The 18,452-nt window shown below is 54.6% G+C and overlaps 2 gene segments (V, D, J or C); one reads left to right on the top strand and one right to left on the bottom strand.

The window, feature by feature from the left end:
• Positions 1–2,144: 2,144 nt before the first annotated feature.
• On the bottom strand, positions 2,145–9,686 carry LOC144273260 (Ig mu chain C region-like). The segment is given in 7 exon segments: positions 2,145–2,818; positions 3,305–3,634; positions 5,304–5,618; positions 6,826–7,146; positions 7,468–7,794; positions 9,294–9,602; positions 9,677–9,686. Coding segments are annotated over 7 exon segments (2,007 nt in total).
• Positions 9,687–9,847: 161 nt separating this feature from the next.
• LOC144273259 (Ig gamma-2C chain C region-like) lies at positions 9,848–16,119 on the top strand. The segment is given in 4 exon segments: positions 9,848–9,940; positions 11,233–11,350; positions 14,949–15,245; positions 15,588–16,119. Coding segments are annotated over 4 exon segments (840 nt in total).
• The last annotated feature ends 2,333 nt before the right edge of the window (positions 16,120–18,452 follow it).

The following is an 18,452-nucleotide window of genomic DNA, read 5'->3' as shown; positions in this document are numbered from 1 at the left end:
GGCCTCAATTGGAGTATTGTGTCCGGTTCTGGGTGCCACATTTCAGGAGAGATGCGGACAAATTGGAAAAAGTCAGAGAAGAGCAACAAAAATTATTAGAAGTCTAGAAAACATGAGCTTTCAGGGAGGATTAAAAATTGTGATTGTTTAGGCTGGAAAAGAGAAGGTTGAGAGGGGACATGATAACAGCTTTCAAGAACATAAAACGTTCTTACAAGGAGGAGGGAGAAAAATTGCTCTCCTTAACCTCATAGGGTAGGACAATTAGCAATGGGCTTAAATTGTAGCAAGAGAGGTGTCGGTTGGACACTAGAAAAAACTTCCTGTCAGGGTGGTTAAGCACTGGCATAAATTGACTACGGGGGTTAAGGAATCTCCATCATTGGAGATTTTTAAGAGCAGGTGAGACAAACACCTGTCATGGGTGGTCTAGATAATACTTAGTCCTGCCATGAGTGCAGGGGACTGGACTAGATGAGCGCTCAGATGAGCACGTGTCCCACTGCCCTTGCCTCATCCCCTCTGGTGACAGCCCCTGGGTTTGGCCATTACCACACTGCCCTGCATTTGAGGTCCTCTCTATTCACTTTGGCCGCTAGGCCACACTCCCCTACACTCAAGGGCTGCCATATTGACTCTAGCCCCAAGAAAACAAAGTCCTGCACTTCAGGGCTGATATATTCACCATGGGCACTAGGCCACACCGCTCTGTGCTCATGGGTTCCCTTTAACAGACTTATCCTCCAGGAACTTATCTAATTTCCTTTTTGAACCCACTTATATTTTGGGCCATCACAACATCCCCTGACAACTACTTCCACACGTTGACTCTGTTGTGTAAAGAAGTTCTTTCTTGTGTTTGTTTGAAACCAGCTGCCATTTAATTTCATTGGGTGAACCTAGGTTCTTGTATTATGTGAAGGGGAAAATAACACTTCCTGATTTACTTTCTCCACACCCGCCATGATTTTATAGACCTCTGTCATATCCCCCTTAGTCATTTCTTTTCTAAGATGAAAAGTCCCAGCCTGTCTAATCTCTCCTCAGGCGGAAGCTGTTCCATCCCCATGATCAATATTGTCCCCTTTCTCTGTACCTTTTCCATTTCTAATACATCTTTCTTGAGATGGGGCGACCAGAATTGCATGCAGTATTCAAGCTGTGGGCATACCATGGATTTATACAGTGGCATTATGAGATTTACTGCCTTAATATCTGTCCCTTTCCTAATGGTTCCTACCATTGTTACCTTTTCTGACTGTCACTCTGTGTTGACTCCAGAACTGAATGCTGTATTCCGGTTTTGGTCTCCCTAACCCCGTACGGAGAGGTGAAATCACTTCCCCTGCACACCACCCCCATGTTAATACATCCAGGGACAGAGCTGGGAGGAATGAAGGCTCCTAACTCAGTCTCACCCTCCTGCCTATCTCCCTGAAGACATAACACCAAATTCCTGGGCGCTCTGCCTCTAACCTTATGTGGTCAAGTGAGGATGCATCTCCTAAGGGATCTCACGCCAGAGTGGCTAGGGCTACATTGTGAGACAGGTGCAATAGTTACGAAACAAGTCTTGGAGATGGGGGATCAGGGCTCTATTCCCACCTCTCCCACTGACCTGCAGTGTGACCCGAGACAAGCCACTTGGGCTGGGGACTTTAAAGGACTCTTAGGAAATTAGGTGCCAGTGAAATAAACCCACAATTGAATGGGAGTTGGGTGTCTCGTTCCCTTTTAGCTTCCCAATTTTAATCCCTTTGTGCCAAAATATCAGCTCCTTGGTTCCAGGACATTTGTTCTGCGTGTGTTCGTACAGGCCCACGCAATGGGGCCCTGACATCAGTCAGGAGATGTAGGAGCTGCAATATCATGAATAATAATGGATAGATAGCAACTCACTGCAGAGGGATGGGCAGATAGAAACATGACACTGCATGAGGATGGATGGATGGATGCAGAGAGGAGATTGCATAATTTTGCATGCATGGATGGACCGATATTGTGCAATCAAGGAAACAGGTACTGCAGAGGGTAGGATGGATGGATAGATCCTGTGGAAGGATGAATTGACGTAGACAATCCATAAGGAAAGAAAGAAAGAAAGAAAGAAAGAAAGAAAGAAAGAAAGAAAGAAAGAAAGAAAGAAAGAAAGAAAGAAAGAAAGGTGGGGGGGATACATCTAGATATTGTGGGAGGAAGTGTGGATGGGTGGATGAGACACAGAGACAGTCTCCGCCAGAAGACACACCCTTCATCACAAACTCTGGCATGCTGCATTTTTATTTGGGCATATTCCACACACAGCCACACTCTGTACACCAGAGCTCCCACAGCTTTACACACAGGCTAAGAGGAATCCCAGACCCCACGAGGTTCCCTGGCCATCTCAGATATGTCGTGAGGAGCCCACGCGGCTCTGCTCCTCAGTAGCAGGTGATGTCAGTATCGGACAAGATCACAGAAACATTGACGGCGGTGGGTTTACCGGAGGCTTTGTCCACGCTCCGGTGGATGAAGGTCATGGGCAGACCCTCGTGCCCCACCACGCAGGCGTACGTGTTCCCCCGTTCCCATTCAGATGCCAAGACATTGAGCTTGCTGTAGATGAAGTAGCGCTCCTCCTTCCCGGCCTCCCGGACGGGGCCGATGTTGGTGTAGGCTTCCTGGGGCACGGGTCGGTCCTGCTGGGTCCATGTCACCAAGATGTCTCTGGGCCGGAAGCCGGAGGCCAGGCAGGTGATGGTGGCTGATTCCCGGAGAGCCAGCTCCTCAGCGTGAGGAGGGGAGATGTAGACAGAAGGGGCCCGGAGGGAAACCACTGCCATGAGAAACAGCAAAGGGTTAATGTTAAGGATTAGGATGCAGGAGTCCTGGCTACCATCCTCCACCCTCATCGCGCTGCTATATCCCACGAGACCCCCCACTCCCTACCCAGACCCATGGATACAATCCAGGAGTTCAGGCCACACTAACCCACCAGATCCAAATACCTTCCCTGAAAAGGGGCTAGAACTCAGGACTCATGGCTTCCAGTCTCCCTATTCTAACCCACGACATCCCACTCCCCTCCCAGAGACAGAAAAAGAGCCCAGGAGTCCTGACTCTTTCCCCTTCTGTCTCATAAATTTGCCCGTTTCATCCCAACCACAAATCTGCGACTCCCAGTCCCAAAGACCTCAAGCCGGATCACAGCTAGAGACAGAAGGTCCCGTCTCCATTCCCCACATCCTGAGCCAGCCACTCTCCCAAGCCTGCAGCCGGATGGCAGCTGGCGCCCCCTACAGGGAAAAGGCTGAGCTCTTACTGTGACTCTTGCGGATGCTCTTGACAATGGCCGACGGGATGTCTTGGTGCTTCACGGTGCAGGTGAACTCCTCCCCCGCCTGCCACTCCTCCACGCACACCCGCAGGATGCTGGTTGCACTGTAGGTGCCATCTTCCTGCAGCACTGGCTCCCTGGAGACCACGGCCAACGGGCCCCCACTACCCCGGTTCCAGGAGACCTCCAGGCTTCCGGGGGTCTCCATGCTGCTCACCAAACAACTGATGGTGGCGTTCTGCCCTATGTAGAGGTCCTCCAGGGAAGGGGGAAGGAGAAAGACCTCCAGAGGGTGTCGATTACAGTTGCTGACACCTGGTGGGGGGCAGGAGGCAGCATTGAGGGCTGGGCTGAGCAAATATTTCAACAGGCACGAGGTGGTAACTGAGTGCCTCTCTCTCAGGGGCGCAAAGCCCAGGGGCTGTTTGGAAAAGGGGCTGAGGGTCACTGGAGGTGGAAATAGGCCATTGGGTTCCCTGGTAGAAGGGGCGGGACCCTCATCTTATGGAGCAGCCGAGAAAATGGCTGAGATTTTCCAACCAACCGAGAGATTGGGATTCCTGGGTCCAATTATGCTTATTTGGGTCTCTCGGTGCCAGGAGCAAATCTGAAGGTCTCCGGCTTTGTTGGGAGAAAGCCCCATTGCGGAAAACATGGCCAGGGACAGACCTGCCCTGGTTGCTCAACTCAGGGTCCTTCCAGACAGAAATTCATGAGCTTGATGACCCACCTGAGCTCAATACAGTTATTCCTCTTTTCCAGAGATGGCAGCTGGTACAAAGGACAAATGACCTGCCCACGGTCATGACTGGCACCCAGATCCTCCTGCCCTAACCACTAGACCCCACACTGCACCCACGGCTCAGGACGGAACTTCTGTTCCCTAAACCCTACCCCCTGCACAGGCAGAAGGGCCATTTATATTGCACACCCGTGGCCTGCCGGGGTTCCTCAGGTCATGAGTCCCGCAACTCCCACCGCAAGCCGATGGGGGAGGGGAGACCTCGAATCACTTTAGAAATCTCAGCAGGGAAGCCCAGACTGACGGGAGTCCTGGCACCCGGGGTCAATGTCCTCTATTGAATGTTGTGTGAAGGATATGCATGGTGTCGCTCATGAGATTAGTTTCTAAAGTGGATGCTGCTGGAGCTGGGATTCCAAATTCATATGGACGTCCAAGCCCCACTGTGGCGCAATGGAGCTAAGGGGTTTCTCTCCTTTGTTTGCATGAATTCGTCAGCTTCTGAATCCGATATGGAATCTGCCCCACCCCAGCTCATCTTTTCCTTGAGAACAGATTTTAATTGGGTGCCTGTCATGGCTGCAGATCCATGAAGACATTCCTAATGTGTCAGCAACAAATTTGAGGAATAAAAAGGGACAATAAGGACAAAATTGTGAATCAACCACCTTGGGAATCCATGTCCAAGTGTGGAGCAAACAACTCCCAGGGGGATCCACGGTTAAGAAGGAAAGAAATTTTTCAGTGAACCACCTCCCTGCCATGAAAGTCCTCTGTGAACCTTCCCCAAGAGCAAGAGTGTCCATCCCAATGTCTTGGCCAAATCACAGCCCAATGAGATTACATTCTGCACCCTCCCTTAAATTCCCTCTTGCACTTAGGACAGTTTTCCTGCATTTCCGTTAGTGGTGATGGGGTCTATGAAGCTGCAGAATCATCTCCTCCAGGGGTGGGGTGGGATCCCCATTACTTGGGGCATTTCGGACTGGATAATGCCTTGGGAATACAGGGAACTCTCCTGCACTGGAGTGGAGGGGAGGTTCCCACCCAGCTCAGGTTGCAATAAATCTTGGTTTCACCAAAGATGACATCATAACGGAGAAAGAAATCCTTCATTGCCACGCCCCCTCCCCCCACCAGGGCTCATGTGGAGTCATGCGGTTGTTTATGCCATTGGCTGGACGGAATAAGAACACATGTGGACATCCCTAAATTAATACCTGCCTCTGAGAACCCACTTACCGAGGGACACCTTTTGCACAACCCTCTTGGGCTCTTCCATGGCTGGGTGATGCACCACACAGGTGTAATTTCCTTGTTCTTGACTTGGCTCAACCTTCAGGACGCTGTAGGCAGAGAAAGTGCCACTTCCTGACACAGGGCCATTGTTGTAACTGGGCTTGAGTTCCGGGGAGTTGTTCTTCAACCATGACATGCTGATCTCTTCAGGGTAGAAGCCACTAGCTTCGCAGATGAGAGTCAAGGAGACTCTGTTCCCGGAGATGTCTTCGTGGTAGGCTTGGGAGACAGTGACTGTGGGCTCCTTCTTACTGATGCCTAAATGAAAAGGAAGAGGGGCAAGAGAAGAATAAGATTTGGTTTGTCTGTCTAAGTTATGGACTTAGATCCAGCAGCTATCACTGTGTGAATGGGCCAGGGAGGGCAGTTGTTCAGGGTACGTGTGAAGCTAAAAACCAGGCAAAATAAAAACCCAACCCTTGAGCATCATCTCCCTTGAAACTCAAAGAGCCTGGATCTTCACCCAAAGACTCAAATGAACTCCAAAGCCTTCCCCGCAGAATGCACAGTGAACTTCCAGATCCTCAACCTTCAACGGCAACAACTTAACATCATCATATTCATCTTCTTCACCTCCCTTGTTTTTGTAATCACTTCCTTCCTCCTTATCTTCATCTTCTCCAGCATTCTAACGTTCTTTCTTTTTTTCTCCTTCAGCATCTTCATTTCCTTCTTCATTGTCATCGACATCATCTTCATCCCCTTCAAGATCATCATCCTAATTGTTATCCTCAGCTTGGTTTTACAGTAACGCAGATGGATAGGGGGCTTTGAGCGAGTCCTGTGTCCCAAATCTGAACCCTCACCCCAAACCTTGAACCACATTATCTCCTCTTCACCCCAAGTCTCCACCATGCATCATTATGACATTGGGTCACCAACCCATTTGCTCACTCAGATGGAGCCTCTTCCCTCCTTCAAACACTCACAGCAAAATTCAACACAACTGAGATTTTTCAAAGGCTGGCTAAGGGACTTGGACACCTTGGGTATTTCAATGGGATTTGGGCACCTAACTCCACTGGAGACTTAGAGATTCTCATCAGAAATATCCCTGAAAGACTAGATGCCAGCGACAAGCACCAGCCTGATTTCCAGAGGTAAGAAGTACATATGCACATCAGACCAGAGTCCCTAACAGGCCACATCGCTGGATCCCAGGGAGCAGAGGGAGTGAAATTCTTGGAGAATCAGGAAATTAATGATAAAGCAGGGAATACTGGGGAAACTGTGCAAGTGGAAATTAATGAGAGATAGAGAATGAAAGATTCATAGGAGAAATAATAATTATACCTGCAATACACCCCTCTGCTGAGGGCCTGGGCTCCGCTAAAGTCCTACTTCTCGGGGGGTTAACTGGGACTTAGAGGCTGCCTAGGACTTGTGAGGGGTGAGTTTCACCCTCTAATCCCAATTAATAATGACTGGAGTTTGCCTTTCCCTTTGAGATGCCAAGGCTACTCACCTGTATTGCTCATGGTTATGTCCTGGGTTAGTTCTCCAGAACAAAGTGTGGTCACTTTGCAGGTAAATATGGTGCCTTGTCCCCATTGGGCCAGTGACACAGGGTGAGAACTGACAAGGCTGGTGGTCCCGTTGCTGTTCTTCTTGAGAGTTTCTGTCTTCGCCGCAGAGCTGACTTGCCCATCCACTTTCCATGCGATTCTGCTGGCTGCTAAATCATAACCCAAAACTAAACAGGTAACATGACCAGAATTTTTGATGATGTCTTCATAGGAGGGTTTGGTTAAGTAGATGGTTGGGTCAAGTGAACTTCTGAGGCAGGCTGAGAAATTCAAAGAGATGTCATTGACCAGCATAAATAATGTGGAAAGGCAGAAAAAGACTATTGAAATCTAATCTAATCTAATCTATCCATCCATCCATCCCCATCAGAACACTGGTAGTATCCATCCCATCCATCCATCCATCCCCCCATTATATCTCTTTCTCTTCCCATCCACCTACAGTATCAATTTCTCTGTGGTACTCCTATGTCTCCCATCACACTGGGGTCTAGGTGCAGTCCCACCTACCCTTAGGCAGGGCTGGTTTCTGAGTAACTCTCCACCCCACCTCCCCACCATGCACAGGCGTAGCCCCTCACCCAAGCACTTGCTGGTGTTCTGCATGGAGAGCTCTGTTCCCACTGCTGGATGGGTCACTTGACAGGTGTAGACGTCTCCCCTCTCCCAGCTCTGCCTGGTGACGGTCATGCGGCTCTGCCCCATGTAGGAGCCATCTGTGCCCATTGCAGAGGAAAAAGCCAGGGTGGGGGGGCTCCTCTCCTTTCCATTCACCAGCCATTTCACATTGGCTTTGCCAGGTCTGAAGCTCAGGAGGAGGCAAACCAGCTCCAGCTGGCTCTCTGTGGCGCTGTCCTCGCAGGTGGGGACCAGGAGGTGAACCTGGGGTGGCATTGTCAAACCACACACTGAGAGCAGAGAGAGGGGAAAACACAGTCCAGCGTCACTCTCTGTAGATCCCCACTCCCCTTCCCGAGAGAGTGCTAACTCTACAGTCCTCCCAGCACTGGCAAAAACCCACCTTGTTGCGCTGTGTTTACACTGCGTACTTTATTCAGCCTCTAGGGATTAACTTCACAGCCATGTAAGGGATTAAAACAAATGGGAACAGGGCCCTTAAATCATTTAGGCAAATACTGAATGCCTCCGTGCATTCTTTCTGCACATGCTGCTGGAGTGTGTTCTCCCTGGTAAACAGCAGGGACAAAGCTGGAACTTGAGCTGTGTTTGGTTGAACTTCTTTTCCTCAATTAATGTCCTGTTTAAGGGGGACTGTGGCGCTGTAGAGCATGACATGGCATCAGAAGAAAACCTGGGAGAGGACTGACTGTGTCTGACTACGGAAAAAGGGTCAAATGCTCAGCTGATGTAAATCGGCACAGGGCCACTGACTTCCATGGAGATCAGTCGATTTTCACCCGTTCAAGTTCTGACCCCAGAATGCCTAGGTTTGCTGCTCTGGGGTTGTATCCATTTCAAAAGATGCCCGAGAACAGCCGGAGTGCAAGAAACACACACAGCTCCATGACAAAGAGGTGTAAGCGAGTGCTAGCTTGTAAGGGGGTGTAGCCCCGTTAGGGCCAGTGGTTGCTGGGAATTGGAGTTTCATGGGGCTGCTTGCTGCAGTCTATATAAGGGAAAGCTTCTGGCTCAGTGCTGAGGAAAGCACCTGAGGGGGAAATCTCTAGATGCGGACCAGGCAGGAGGGCTAGGAACCATGCGGGAAAGGGGACCTTGTGGGAAAGGGGGGGTGTGCTCCCCATCCAGCCAGCTGAACGCTGGGGGGGCCCCGGGTGGCTGGGAGCCTGTGCTCTGAGTTCCACTGGTTTTGCTTTGAGTCCTTGTGTGTGAACAAACCTGGCCTTTGGACTGAAGCAGCGAATGGGCTTTGTTCTACCCCCCCAGTGGGAGGAGTCTGGGTCTGGGTTTGGGTTTGGGTGAGGGTGGGGGAGTAAGGCAGTGAGCCGAAGATTTCCCCTGTACAGAAGGGCAGCATGAGGCTTAGGTGCCATTTCAGACCAGCTACGTGTCTAAGATTTCCCAAGGTGCCTGAGGGATTTACATGCCAAGTGCCCAGGGGAACCGGGGGCCTAAATATTTTAGGCAGGGCTGAAAATCCTCCCATTTAGTGGTACATAGGTCTCTGCCCAGGGGTGCATTTCACCCTGAGGTTTCCCTCATTCCAGGGCCCACGGAGAGGGGCGCTGGGGGCGGGAGTTCTGCAATGACAAAGCACCAGGGCTCAGTGTGTTTCAACACGGGGCCAAACTTTCCCCACTCTTGCAGGGTGAGATTTTTCCAAAGGCACCTACGGGATGTGGATTAAGATTAACTGGCTCCCAGACCCTCTAGGCGCTTTGAAAATCTCAGCCTGGCTGCCCCCTCCTCCCCCCGCCGCATGTCTTACATTCCTGAGGGAACTTCCCGGACACTGTCTTCCCTGTGCCTTGATGCGTCACGTCGCACTGGTAGGGGTCGCCCTGCCGGGAACTGTCGGAGGGGATCAGCAGGCTGCTCTGGGTGTGGAGCCCATTGCTCATCGTCACCTCTGGGAAAGTTTTGACCCCCTTGGTCACTTGGCCAGAATTCCACTTGATGTCCACTGGTGATGGCAAATAGCCAGTTACGAGGCAGGCCAAGCTGGTGTCCGGGGGCACATTGCTGGTCTTGCTGCAGCAGGGAACCAGGGGGAAGACGGAGGGGGCTGTGCGGGTCGCTGGAAAAAGAAAGAGAATATGAGAGAAACCATCAAAAGGGGAAACTCTGAAAACTGGCCACTGATCTACCTACATCCGTCCATCCACCTCCCTCTGTGGCCTGATGGCTGCCTGGCCCAGTGGCCAATTCACTGGGAAAGGAGTCAGGACTCTGAGGTTCTATTCCCAGCTGCTGTGGGACCGTGGGCCTGTCGCAGACCTTCTCTCGCCCTTTAACTTTCCATTGTGAAGTGGTGTCGGAGCGATGGACGAAAAACACGAGAAATGGGATTCTGACCTCGGCTGCTCCAGTGTAAACCTGGAGCAACTCCAGAGGACTAGCTCTGATTTTGTGCAAGTGATGCTGAGAGGAGACTCTGGTCCTTTATAAGGCAGAAATATTCCCCACACACCTCACAATGTGAGTCCAGCCCTCCTCAGCTCTCCAGTGTGAAGTGAGCATCAGTACTGTTGTTGAACAGATGGGGAAACTGAGGCCTGGAGAGAGGACGTGGCTTCCCCAAGGTGACAGGGGGACCTGTGGGAGATCTGGGAACCGAAGCCAGCTCCCTAAGTCCCTTCCTCTGTTTGATGACAAGACCATTCATTAAAGCTAGGGAAGAGCCCTCCATGCGTCATGGATGGATGAGATAACTCAACACGCGCGCTTTCTCCTCCGGTCCCTGCCCTTCTGTGCAAACAGATCTTTCAAACCATACACCTCGGATTCTGGGCTCTTCAATCTGCCTCTCTGGGACACTGACAAGTCCAGGGGAAGTTCACTGAGGATGAAATATTCACTCCCAGCTGGCTTTCCCAATTTTACAGTATTTTGGTGGTTACAATCCTTATTTCTGGATTCTGGTGGACTCTCCATGACACAGAGTCCTTAAAGCCAGCTTTGGCCTCTCTTTCTAACTGCTCTGCTCGACCAGAAAGTGGGGGCTTGGGCCAGGAATCGCTGGGGGACGTGCCGATCACGGTGATCCCTTCTTCTGCCCTAAAACTCCACGAATTGATGAGTTCTAAACAGGTCAAATTGCAGTGGACATTCCACCACCAGTCATGGTGCGAGGAACCACCCAACTACTTCTCACCACCTTCGCAGGGGCAAGGACCAGAAGAGACCCTTTGTGTAATAAAGACAAACTGCCAGGAGACGTTAAAAAAAAGAATAATGGCTAGAAGGAGACATGATACTTGTGTGCACCTAGGTACAGGACATCTATCTATCCCCGAATACACCCACTATCAATCTATCCATCCTGCGTGGTTGAGAGTCAGGACTCCTGGGTTCTATCCCCAGTTCCAGGACAGCCCTAAATTTGTCTTCTTCACCCTCCCGCACGGCAGGTTCTCAAAAAGAGCCTCCAGGAGGCCTCAATCTTTTCTGAGCTTTGGGACCTTCCTGGCTGAATCTCTGGGGAAAACCGACCAACAAACAAACAAACAACGTGGGCTGAAAAGGGGAAGTTTCCACAAGTGAAAGTCACACCAATGTTGTTTTTTCACCCCGGTTTTAGCCCCCTGGGCTCACCCACCTGTCCAAATTTCACACCTTCTCACGAGCTGTAACAGTGAAAGCTCCCCAGTGGGTATCATCTCTTGTTTTCAATCTATAATTATCTTGACTACCCTCTGCGGGGGGAGGAGAGGGGATGTCTGACAGGCAAAGATACCTCAGAAGAGCTACGCGACAGCCACAGAGCAGAGCTGGACTCCCAGACAGAACCCCCCAGTCTACAGTGCCGGACCACGACCCAACATGGTGAGTAAATTACAGGAAAGTGGCTGCTGTTGGCTTCTCACATGAGTGCAGAGGGTGTTTTAACCCTATCAGAGATAAATGGGGATAAGCTGGGGAGGCCAGACTGTGCCCCCCGCCCCCTGCAGAAACAGGGGAACAGAGGTGCTTATCTCACTCTCCACCTATAAGCTGGGATAACAGTTTTGAAAGAACTGTAGGGAGCGAGCCCAGGGCTGGGCCAGCAGGGGCTGCAGGTTACGATTGAGGGGCACTAGCAGAGCTGGTGGGGCAGTCAGGGCTGAGCTAGCAGGGGCTGTGGGTCGGGAGTGAGGGGCATCGGCAGAACTGGGGACAGCCGAGGGCTGAGCTAGCAGGGGGCTGCGGGTCAGGAGTGAGGGGCACAGGCAGAGCTGGGTAGGGGAGCCCCGAGCTGGGCTAGAAGGGGCTGCTGGTCAGGTGCGAGGGGCACCCGCAGAGATGGGTGGGAGCCAGGGCTGGGCTAGCAGGGGGCTGCGGGTCAGGAGTGAGGGGCACATGCACGGCTGGGGGGTAGGGCTGGGCTAGCAGGGTCTCCAGGTCAGGAGTGAGGGGAACCAGCAGAGCTGGGTGGGGGGCAGGGCTGGGCTAGCAGGGGGCAGGGCTGGGCTAGCAGGGGCTCCAGGTCAGGAGTGAGGGGCACAGGCAGGGCTGCGGGGCAGGGCTGGGCTAGCAGGGGCTGCAGGTCGGGAGTGAGAGGCAACGGAAGAGTTGGGGGGAGGCCAGGGCTGGTCTAGCAGGTGCTGTGAGTCGGGAATGAGGGGCATCAGCAGAGCTGGGGACAGCCCAGGGCCAGGCTAATAGGGGCTACAGGTTGGGAGATGGGGCACCAGCAGAGCTGGGGGGAGCCAGGGCTGCGATAGCAGGCAGCTGTGGGATGGGAGTAAGGGGCACAGGCAGGGCTGGGGGGAGCCCAGGGCTGGGCTAGCAGGGGGCTGCGGGTCGGGAGTGAGGGGCACAGACAGGGCTGTGGGGGGCAGGGCTGGGCTAGCAGGGGCTGCAGGTTGGGAGTGAGGGGGCACCAGCAGAGCTGGGGGGGCAGAGCTGAGATATCAGGGGGCTGTGTGTTGGGAGTGAGGGGCACCGGCAGGTCTGGGGGGAGCCCAGGGCTGGGCTAGCAGGAGGCTGGGGGTCAGGACTCAGGGACATAAGCAGACATGGGGCGCTCAGGGTTGGGGGGCTGAAACTAGAGGTTTGGGGGAACAGCTGAGTTGTTTCTAAGGGGCTTTTGTTGTCTCCTCTCTTTAGCCCAGTTGCAAATATTTGCTACCATAAACTTTCTAAACTGAGGCATAAATTTCCCTTTGCATGTCCCTTGTCAGAGGTAAAACCCTCAACTCGCCGAGTGCAGGAACATGTCTCTCTGAGCCGTCCCAGCCTCCCTCCACCAGCTCTGTGCTCATGCTCCATGCTGAGGGCCGAGCGTGGGGAGTTCCCAGCACAGCTAGATGTCAGCTTGGCTGCCTGGGGCTGGACGTAACTGGCAGCCCCTCTTCGGGCAACAGCTCAGAGTTCAGGCTCCTAATTTGGCCTTTCAGTTGAGCTGGCTCCGTTTTTGCGGCGCATTCAGCTGGTGACGCGTCGGGCTTCCTTTCCAGGGGGGACGAGCTCTGACGTCTCGGGCTAAAGCCCACTGGAGATGCAGACCCCGGTAACTGCTCCCCAATGCACCTCAAGTTTGGGCTTCTAGAAAGTGAGGCCACTGGAATTCTTGGGAGACTTCTCCTGTAGAGTTTAGGAAAGTGTCCAGCAAAATCTTCATCCAAATTGGTTAGAATATGAGTGTTTCTTGAGTGGGAATCTGGCTAGAAAGGTCGTGCGCGTGGGGGCGTGAAAACCAGTCGACTACTGAGTTTGGGGGAGGGAAGCTTTTTTACTCTAACCCCAAAACTCTGACCCTAAACCAAACCTTAAACCCAACTACTTAGACACCCAACTCTGTCCTAACTCCCTAACCAGGATCCTAACCCCAGTGGACAGATGCACCAACTCCTTAACCCCAACACCCTAATCCTCGCCCTTTCCCTATAGTCCTATCCTCATCCTGACCCCCGGCTCTCTAGCCCCTACTCCCTAACTCTGACCCTCAACTCTGACCCTCTCGTCAAACCCAACCCCTAACCCTAACGTCCCAACCTGATCCCCCCAACCCTGACTTTAGATTGCTTAGGCTGCAATGGTCCTGGGATCAGTAAAGTCCTCATCCTTAAGTCTCTGTAAAGCTCCTGGCGCGATGGGTCCCTGATCCTAGATTAGGTTTTCTAGTATGACACTGTGATACAAGTACGAATGACCAATTATGACCCTAACCTTAACCCCAGCTGTAACCCTAACCTCCCCACCTTCACCCTCTGAGCACTAGGGTTTCCGTGTCTCCAGTGGGGTATCAAGCATCCCAGCATCAGAATTATGAGTCATCGTGGCAAACTGCCCCTTGGGATAGGACCCCAGAGTCTCACTAACTCTCTCTGGGAAATGGCAGCACAACCGGTAGGAATCTGATGGTTGAATGGCTTCAAAATTGGCTAGAAATCCAATCACAACACATCAAATATTGAACTTGAGAGTGGAAAGGTATTTGACCCGAACCATTAAACCATCACCCTTAATTCTATCACAGCAACCTCTAGCCCTTAACCCCAGCACCTAACCCTAACCCTTAATCCTCCTCCCCTATGTATAATGATAACCCGAACTCTAACCCAAAGGGCCCAAATGTCCCAGGTTGATTTGGACAGTCCCAGTCTTTCCTACCAGTGTCTCAAGTGAGTTCCCAGGACTCTAATAATGTGTGTTTGAGTGACAGAATTGCTAATTGGCCACTAGGGACTGATGATGTTAGCAATGAACCTCTGAGCCTAGTGAGAATATAACATTTAATATTCGTACCCAAGCTAAAATTGCTGGTCTAACATCTGCATGTCTTCAGCTGGAGACCAGAAGACCCAAACGTTTCTGGTACCACACTTCTTCCGAGAGCCCAGAAGTGTCCCCCAATTTCAGTTCCTTGGTCAAAAACTTGGGTTGTTTTCTAGCTGCAGACGCTGTGATTTCTCCAAGGAGAATTTCTCTGCCACTTGAGCACTTTGGCACCTAATTCCTGGGTTTTGTATCCTGCTGTGCCACTGACCTGCTGTAACCAGGTCCCTTCCTCGCCCTCTGCCTCAGTTTCCCCTCTGACCCTTCCTTTACCTTGCCTATTTGGCCTGTAAGTTCTTTGGGGTAGGGACTGTCTGTCATTGTATCTCTCTGCAGCACCTGTGTAATGGGGCCCCCGATCACAGACAGGCTCTGTTTAGCACTAAGTGATTTGGGGGCCCTGATCCTGGTCACACTGTGACACAACCTGGAAGACGGGGGGCCAGTCTCTCTCAGGCACCCACTTACACACAGACAGTAACAAGACCTTGCAACAGTCTCACCACAAGCTGTCTGCTGTGCTGAATGGAGCAGAGTGGGGCTCCGTTAGGGGACGCTCTCCCCCGGCATTGAGTGCTGGGCCCAGTGCCACGCTAGGGCCCCCGTGCTGCATGGAGCAGGGTAGGGGCTGCGTCTCATGGCCTCGCTCTCTCTCCCTTTGCAGTCAGCCCCACGGCCCCGTCTGTCTTCCCCCTGACCTCCTGCATCGGCGACAAAACCCCCCAGGTCACCTTCGGCTGCCTGGCCAAAGGATACTTCCCCGAGCCGGTCACCGTGACGTGGAGCCCAAACGTCACCCCCTCGGGCGTGAAGACCTATCCCTCCCTGCTGCAACCTTCCAGCGGCCTCTACGCGCTCAGCAGCCAGGTCACCGTCCCGGCCAGCAGCTGGGAGTCGAACACCTATAGCTGCAAAGTACAACACCAGCCCACCAGCTCCAGCATCTCCAAGGAAATCCCAAGTAGGGACGATGCGACGCAGCCCGGGGGGCGGGGAAGGGGAGGGGCTGGGGGGTCTCTCAGCTCCCTGATCCGGTGACTGCGGCAGGGAGAGAGGATGGGAGCCTGCCGGCGCTGTGAGCCGAGGGAGTCGCTGTGGTGGGTGGATGGACGGAGAGAGAGAGACACCACGCCGAGAGAAGTGACGGGTGCTGCAGTGCAGGGAAAGGGGCAGGGGGCTCCAAAGGGGGCGCTGTGCCACGGGGAGCGGGGGGCTCTGTCGGGGGCACCCTGCTGCGGGGAGCAAGGCGGAGGGGCTCAGCAGGGGTCTGTACAAAAAGTAACCCCTGCCACCCTTCTCCCAGAGGGCCAGCACTCTGAACCCGAGGTGGAAGTCCTCCACTCCTGCACCCACGAGCCAGGCACCGTGCAGCTGGTGTGCCTCATCTCCGGCTTCTCCCGCGAGCCTTCCGAGGTGCAATGGCTGGTGGAAGGCCAGTCTGAGCCACTTCATGGTGTCACCGACCCTGCCAAGAAGGACGCCGATGGCACCTTCAGCACCCGCAGCAAGGCCAGTGTCACCCAGGACGAGTGGCAGGAGGGCAAGACGTACATCTGCCAGGTGCCGCACCCGGACACCGGAACCAAAATCCAGGACCATGCCCACAAGTGCAAAGGTGACGGTCACTCGCACTAGGCTGCCTCGGAAGAGATGGGGCCGTGGCGGATGTAGAGGGAGTGGAGCCCTGTGATCAGCGTCATCTTTGGGGGCCCCCCTTGGGACCCAGCCAAGAAAAAGATCACTCTCTCTTCTCCACTCCACCCCCGTTTCTCATTCTTGTTTTCTTCCTCCTCCTCCTGTAAGTAATAGCAAGTAAATGAAAATAAAGGGAGGTACCTTGACTGGTGTTGTCGTCAAACTTATTTTTCCACAGACCACTTGAAAATCGCTGGGGGTCTTGGCGGACACATAATGATCTTTCCAAATATTGCGTGTACCGTTCGCTAACGATTGTAAAGCACTTCGGATAAGAGCCCTTTGTAAAAAAATGTAAGAAAAGGTGCGGTGAGGGGAGAGGCCAGGAGTTAGGGTGCTGGAGGGGCTCAGGGTTGGGGGTGTGGGGTCTGGGAGGGAGTTAGGGTGCGGGAGGGGCTCAGGCAGGGGGTGCGGGGTCTGGGAGGGATTTAGGGTGCGGGAGGGGGCTCAGGGTTGAGGGTGCAGGGTCTGGGAGGGAGTTAGGGTGCGGGAGGGGGCTCAGGGTTGGGGTGCAGGGTCTCGGAGGGATTTAGGGAGCGGGAGGGGGCTCAGCATGGGGGGTGCAGGGTCTGGGAGGGAGTTAGGGTGTGGGAGGGGGCTCAGGGTGGGGGGTGCAGGGTCTGGGAGAGAGTTAGGGTGTGGGAGGGGGCTCAGGGTTGGGGATGCAGGGACTGGGAGGGAGTTGGGGTGCGGGAGGGGGCTCAGATGGGGTGCAGGGTCTCAGAGGGAATTAGGGTGCGGGACGGGGCTCAGGGTGGGGGGTGTGGGGTCTGGGAGGGAGTTAGGGTGCGGGAGGGGTCTCAGGGTTGGGGGTGCGGGGTCTGGGAGGGAGTTAGGGTGCGGGAGGGTGCTCAGGGTGGGGGGTGCGGGGTCTGGGAGGGAGTTAGGGTGCGCGAGGGGGCTCAGGGTGGGGGGTGCAGGGTCTGGGAGGGAGTTGGGGTGCGGGAGGGGGCTCAGATGGGATGCAGGGTCTGGGAGGGAATTAGGGTGCGGGAGGGGGTCAGGCAGGGGGGTGTGGGGTCTGGGAGGGAGTTGGGGTGTGGGAGGGGGCTCAGAGTTGGGGGTGCAGGGTCTGGGAGAGAGTTAGGGTGCGGGAGGGGCTCAGGGTTGGGGGTGCGGGGTCTGGGGGGAGTTAGGGCACGGGAGGGGCTCAGGGCTGGGGCAGGAGGTTGGGGTGCAGAGCGCTTACTTGGGGCAGCTCCATCTGGTGCAAGGGGTGGAGGGGGGAATGTGGGAGGTGCAAGAGCTCCTGTTTGGTGCTCAGGGTGGCGGTGAGGATGGGGGGGTGCAGGAGTCAGGGCAGGGGTCTTAGGGGTGCTCCCAGCCCCCTGCCCTAAGTCACGCCAGTCCCCTGTCCTGAGCGGCTCATGGCAAGGGGCTGGGGGGCAGGGGTGTGTGTAGGGGGAGTGTGGGGACCCCTGTGTTTTACTGTAAATCTGCGTCTGGTCCCGCTGGCTCCAGGGGCTCCAGCTGCAGGCTCCGCCCCCACCGGCAGCCAAGCTCCCCCTCCCCCACCTGTCCCCTGCCCCTCCCCCGCCGCCGAACAGCTGTTGGCCTGCACTCCTGAAGGGAGAGGGAGGAGTGGGGCCGCAGGGCGCCGGGGAAGCGGCGGAGCAAAGGCAGGGCCCAGGCCCTCCCCCTACACATGCCACCCCCTCCGCCCCTTCTTGTGAGCCGCTCGGGGCAGGGGGCTGGGAGCACCCCCACGACCCCAGCCCCCTGCCCTGACTCCTGCACCCCCTCACACGCTCCCAGCCCCCCAGCCCCTGACGTGACACCTGCACCACCCCGGATCCCCCCGATCACCAAACAAGACCTCCTGCACCCCCCCACATCCCCACCTGCACCCCTCGCTCCAAACGGAGTTGGCCCAGGTGAGCGCTCTATGCCCCGATCTCCTGCCCCAGCCCTGAGCCCCCTCCCATGCCTTAAGTACCTCCCAGACCCTGCACCCCCAGCCCTGACCCCTTCACCCCCCTCACACACTCGCAGCCCCCTGCCTTCCCTGACTCCTGCACTCCCCCCCACACACCCCCAGCCCTGAACTGAGCATCAAACAGGAACTCCTGCACCCCCCCCCACATTCCCACCGGCACCCCTTGCACCAAACGAGAGCTGCCCCCAGTAAGTGCTCCACACCCCAACCTCCTGCCCCAAGCCCCAGCCCACTTCTGCACCCTAACTACCTCCCAGACCTTGCACCCCCAGCCCTGACTCCTGCGCCCCCTCACAGCCCTCAAACCCCCTGCCCTCCCTGATTCCTGCACCCCCCCACATCCCCACCTGCACCCCGAGCACCAAACAGACCTGCCTCAGCTAAGCGCTCCACACCTCAACCTCCTGCCCCAGCCCTGAGCCCCCTCCCCATCCCTAACTCCCTCCCAGACCCTGCACCCCCTGCCTGAGCCCCCTCCCTCACCCTAACTCCTGGCCACACCCCTCACCGCACCTTTTCTAACATTTTTCTACAAAG

Source organism: Eretmochelys imbricata, chromosome 13 (genome assembly GCF_965152235.1).
Source record: "Eretmochelys imbricata isolate rEreImb1 chromosome 13, rEreImb1.hap1, whole genome shotgun sequence".
In the NCBI taxonomy this organism is placed as follows: Eukaryota; Metazoa; Chordata; order Testudines; family Cheloniidae; genus Eretmochelys; species Eretmochelys imbricata.
The sequence above is the reverse complement of the archived record's forward strand: the minus strand, read 5'-3'. Positions and strand labels throughout refer to the sequence as shown.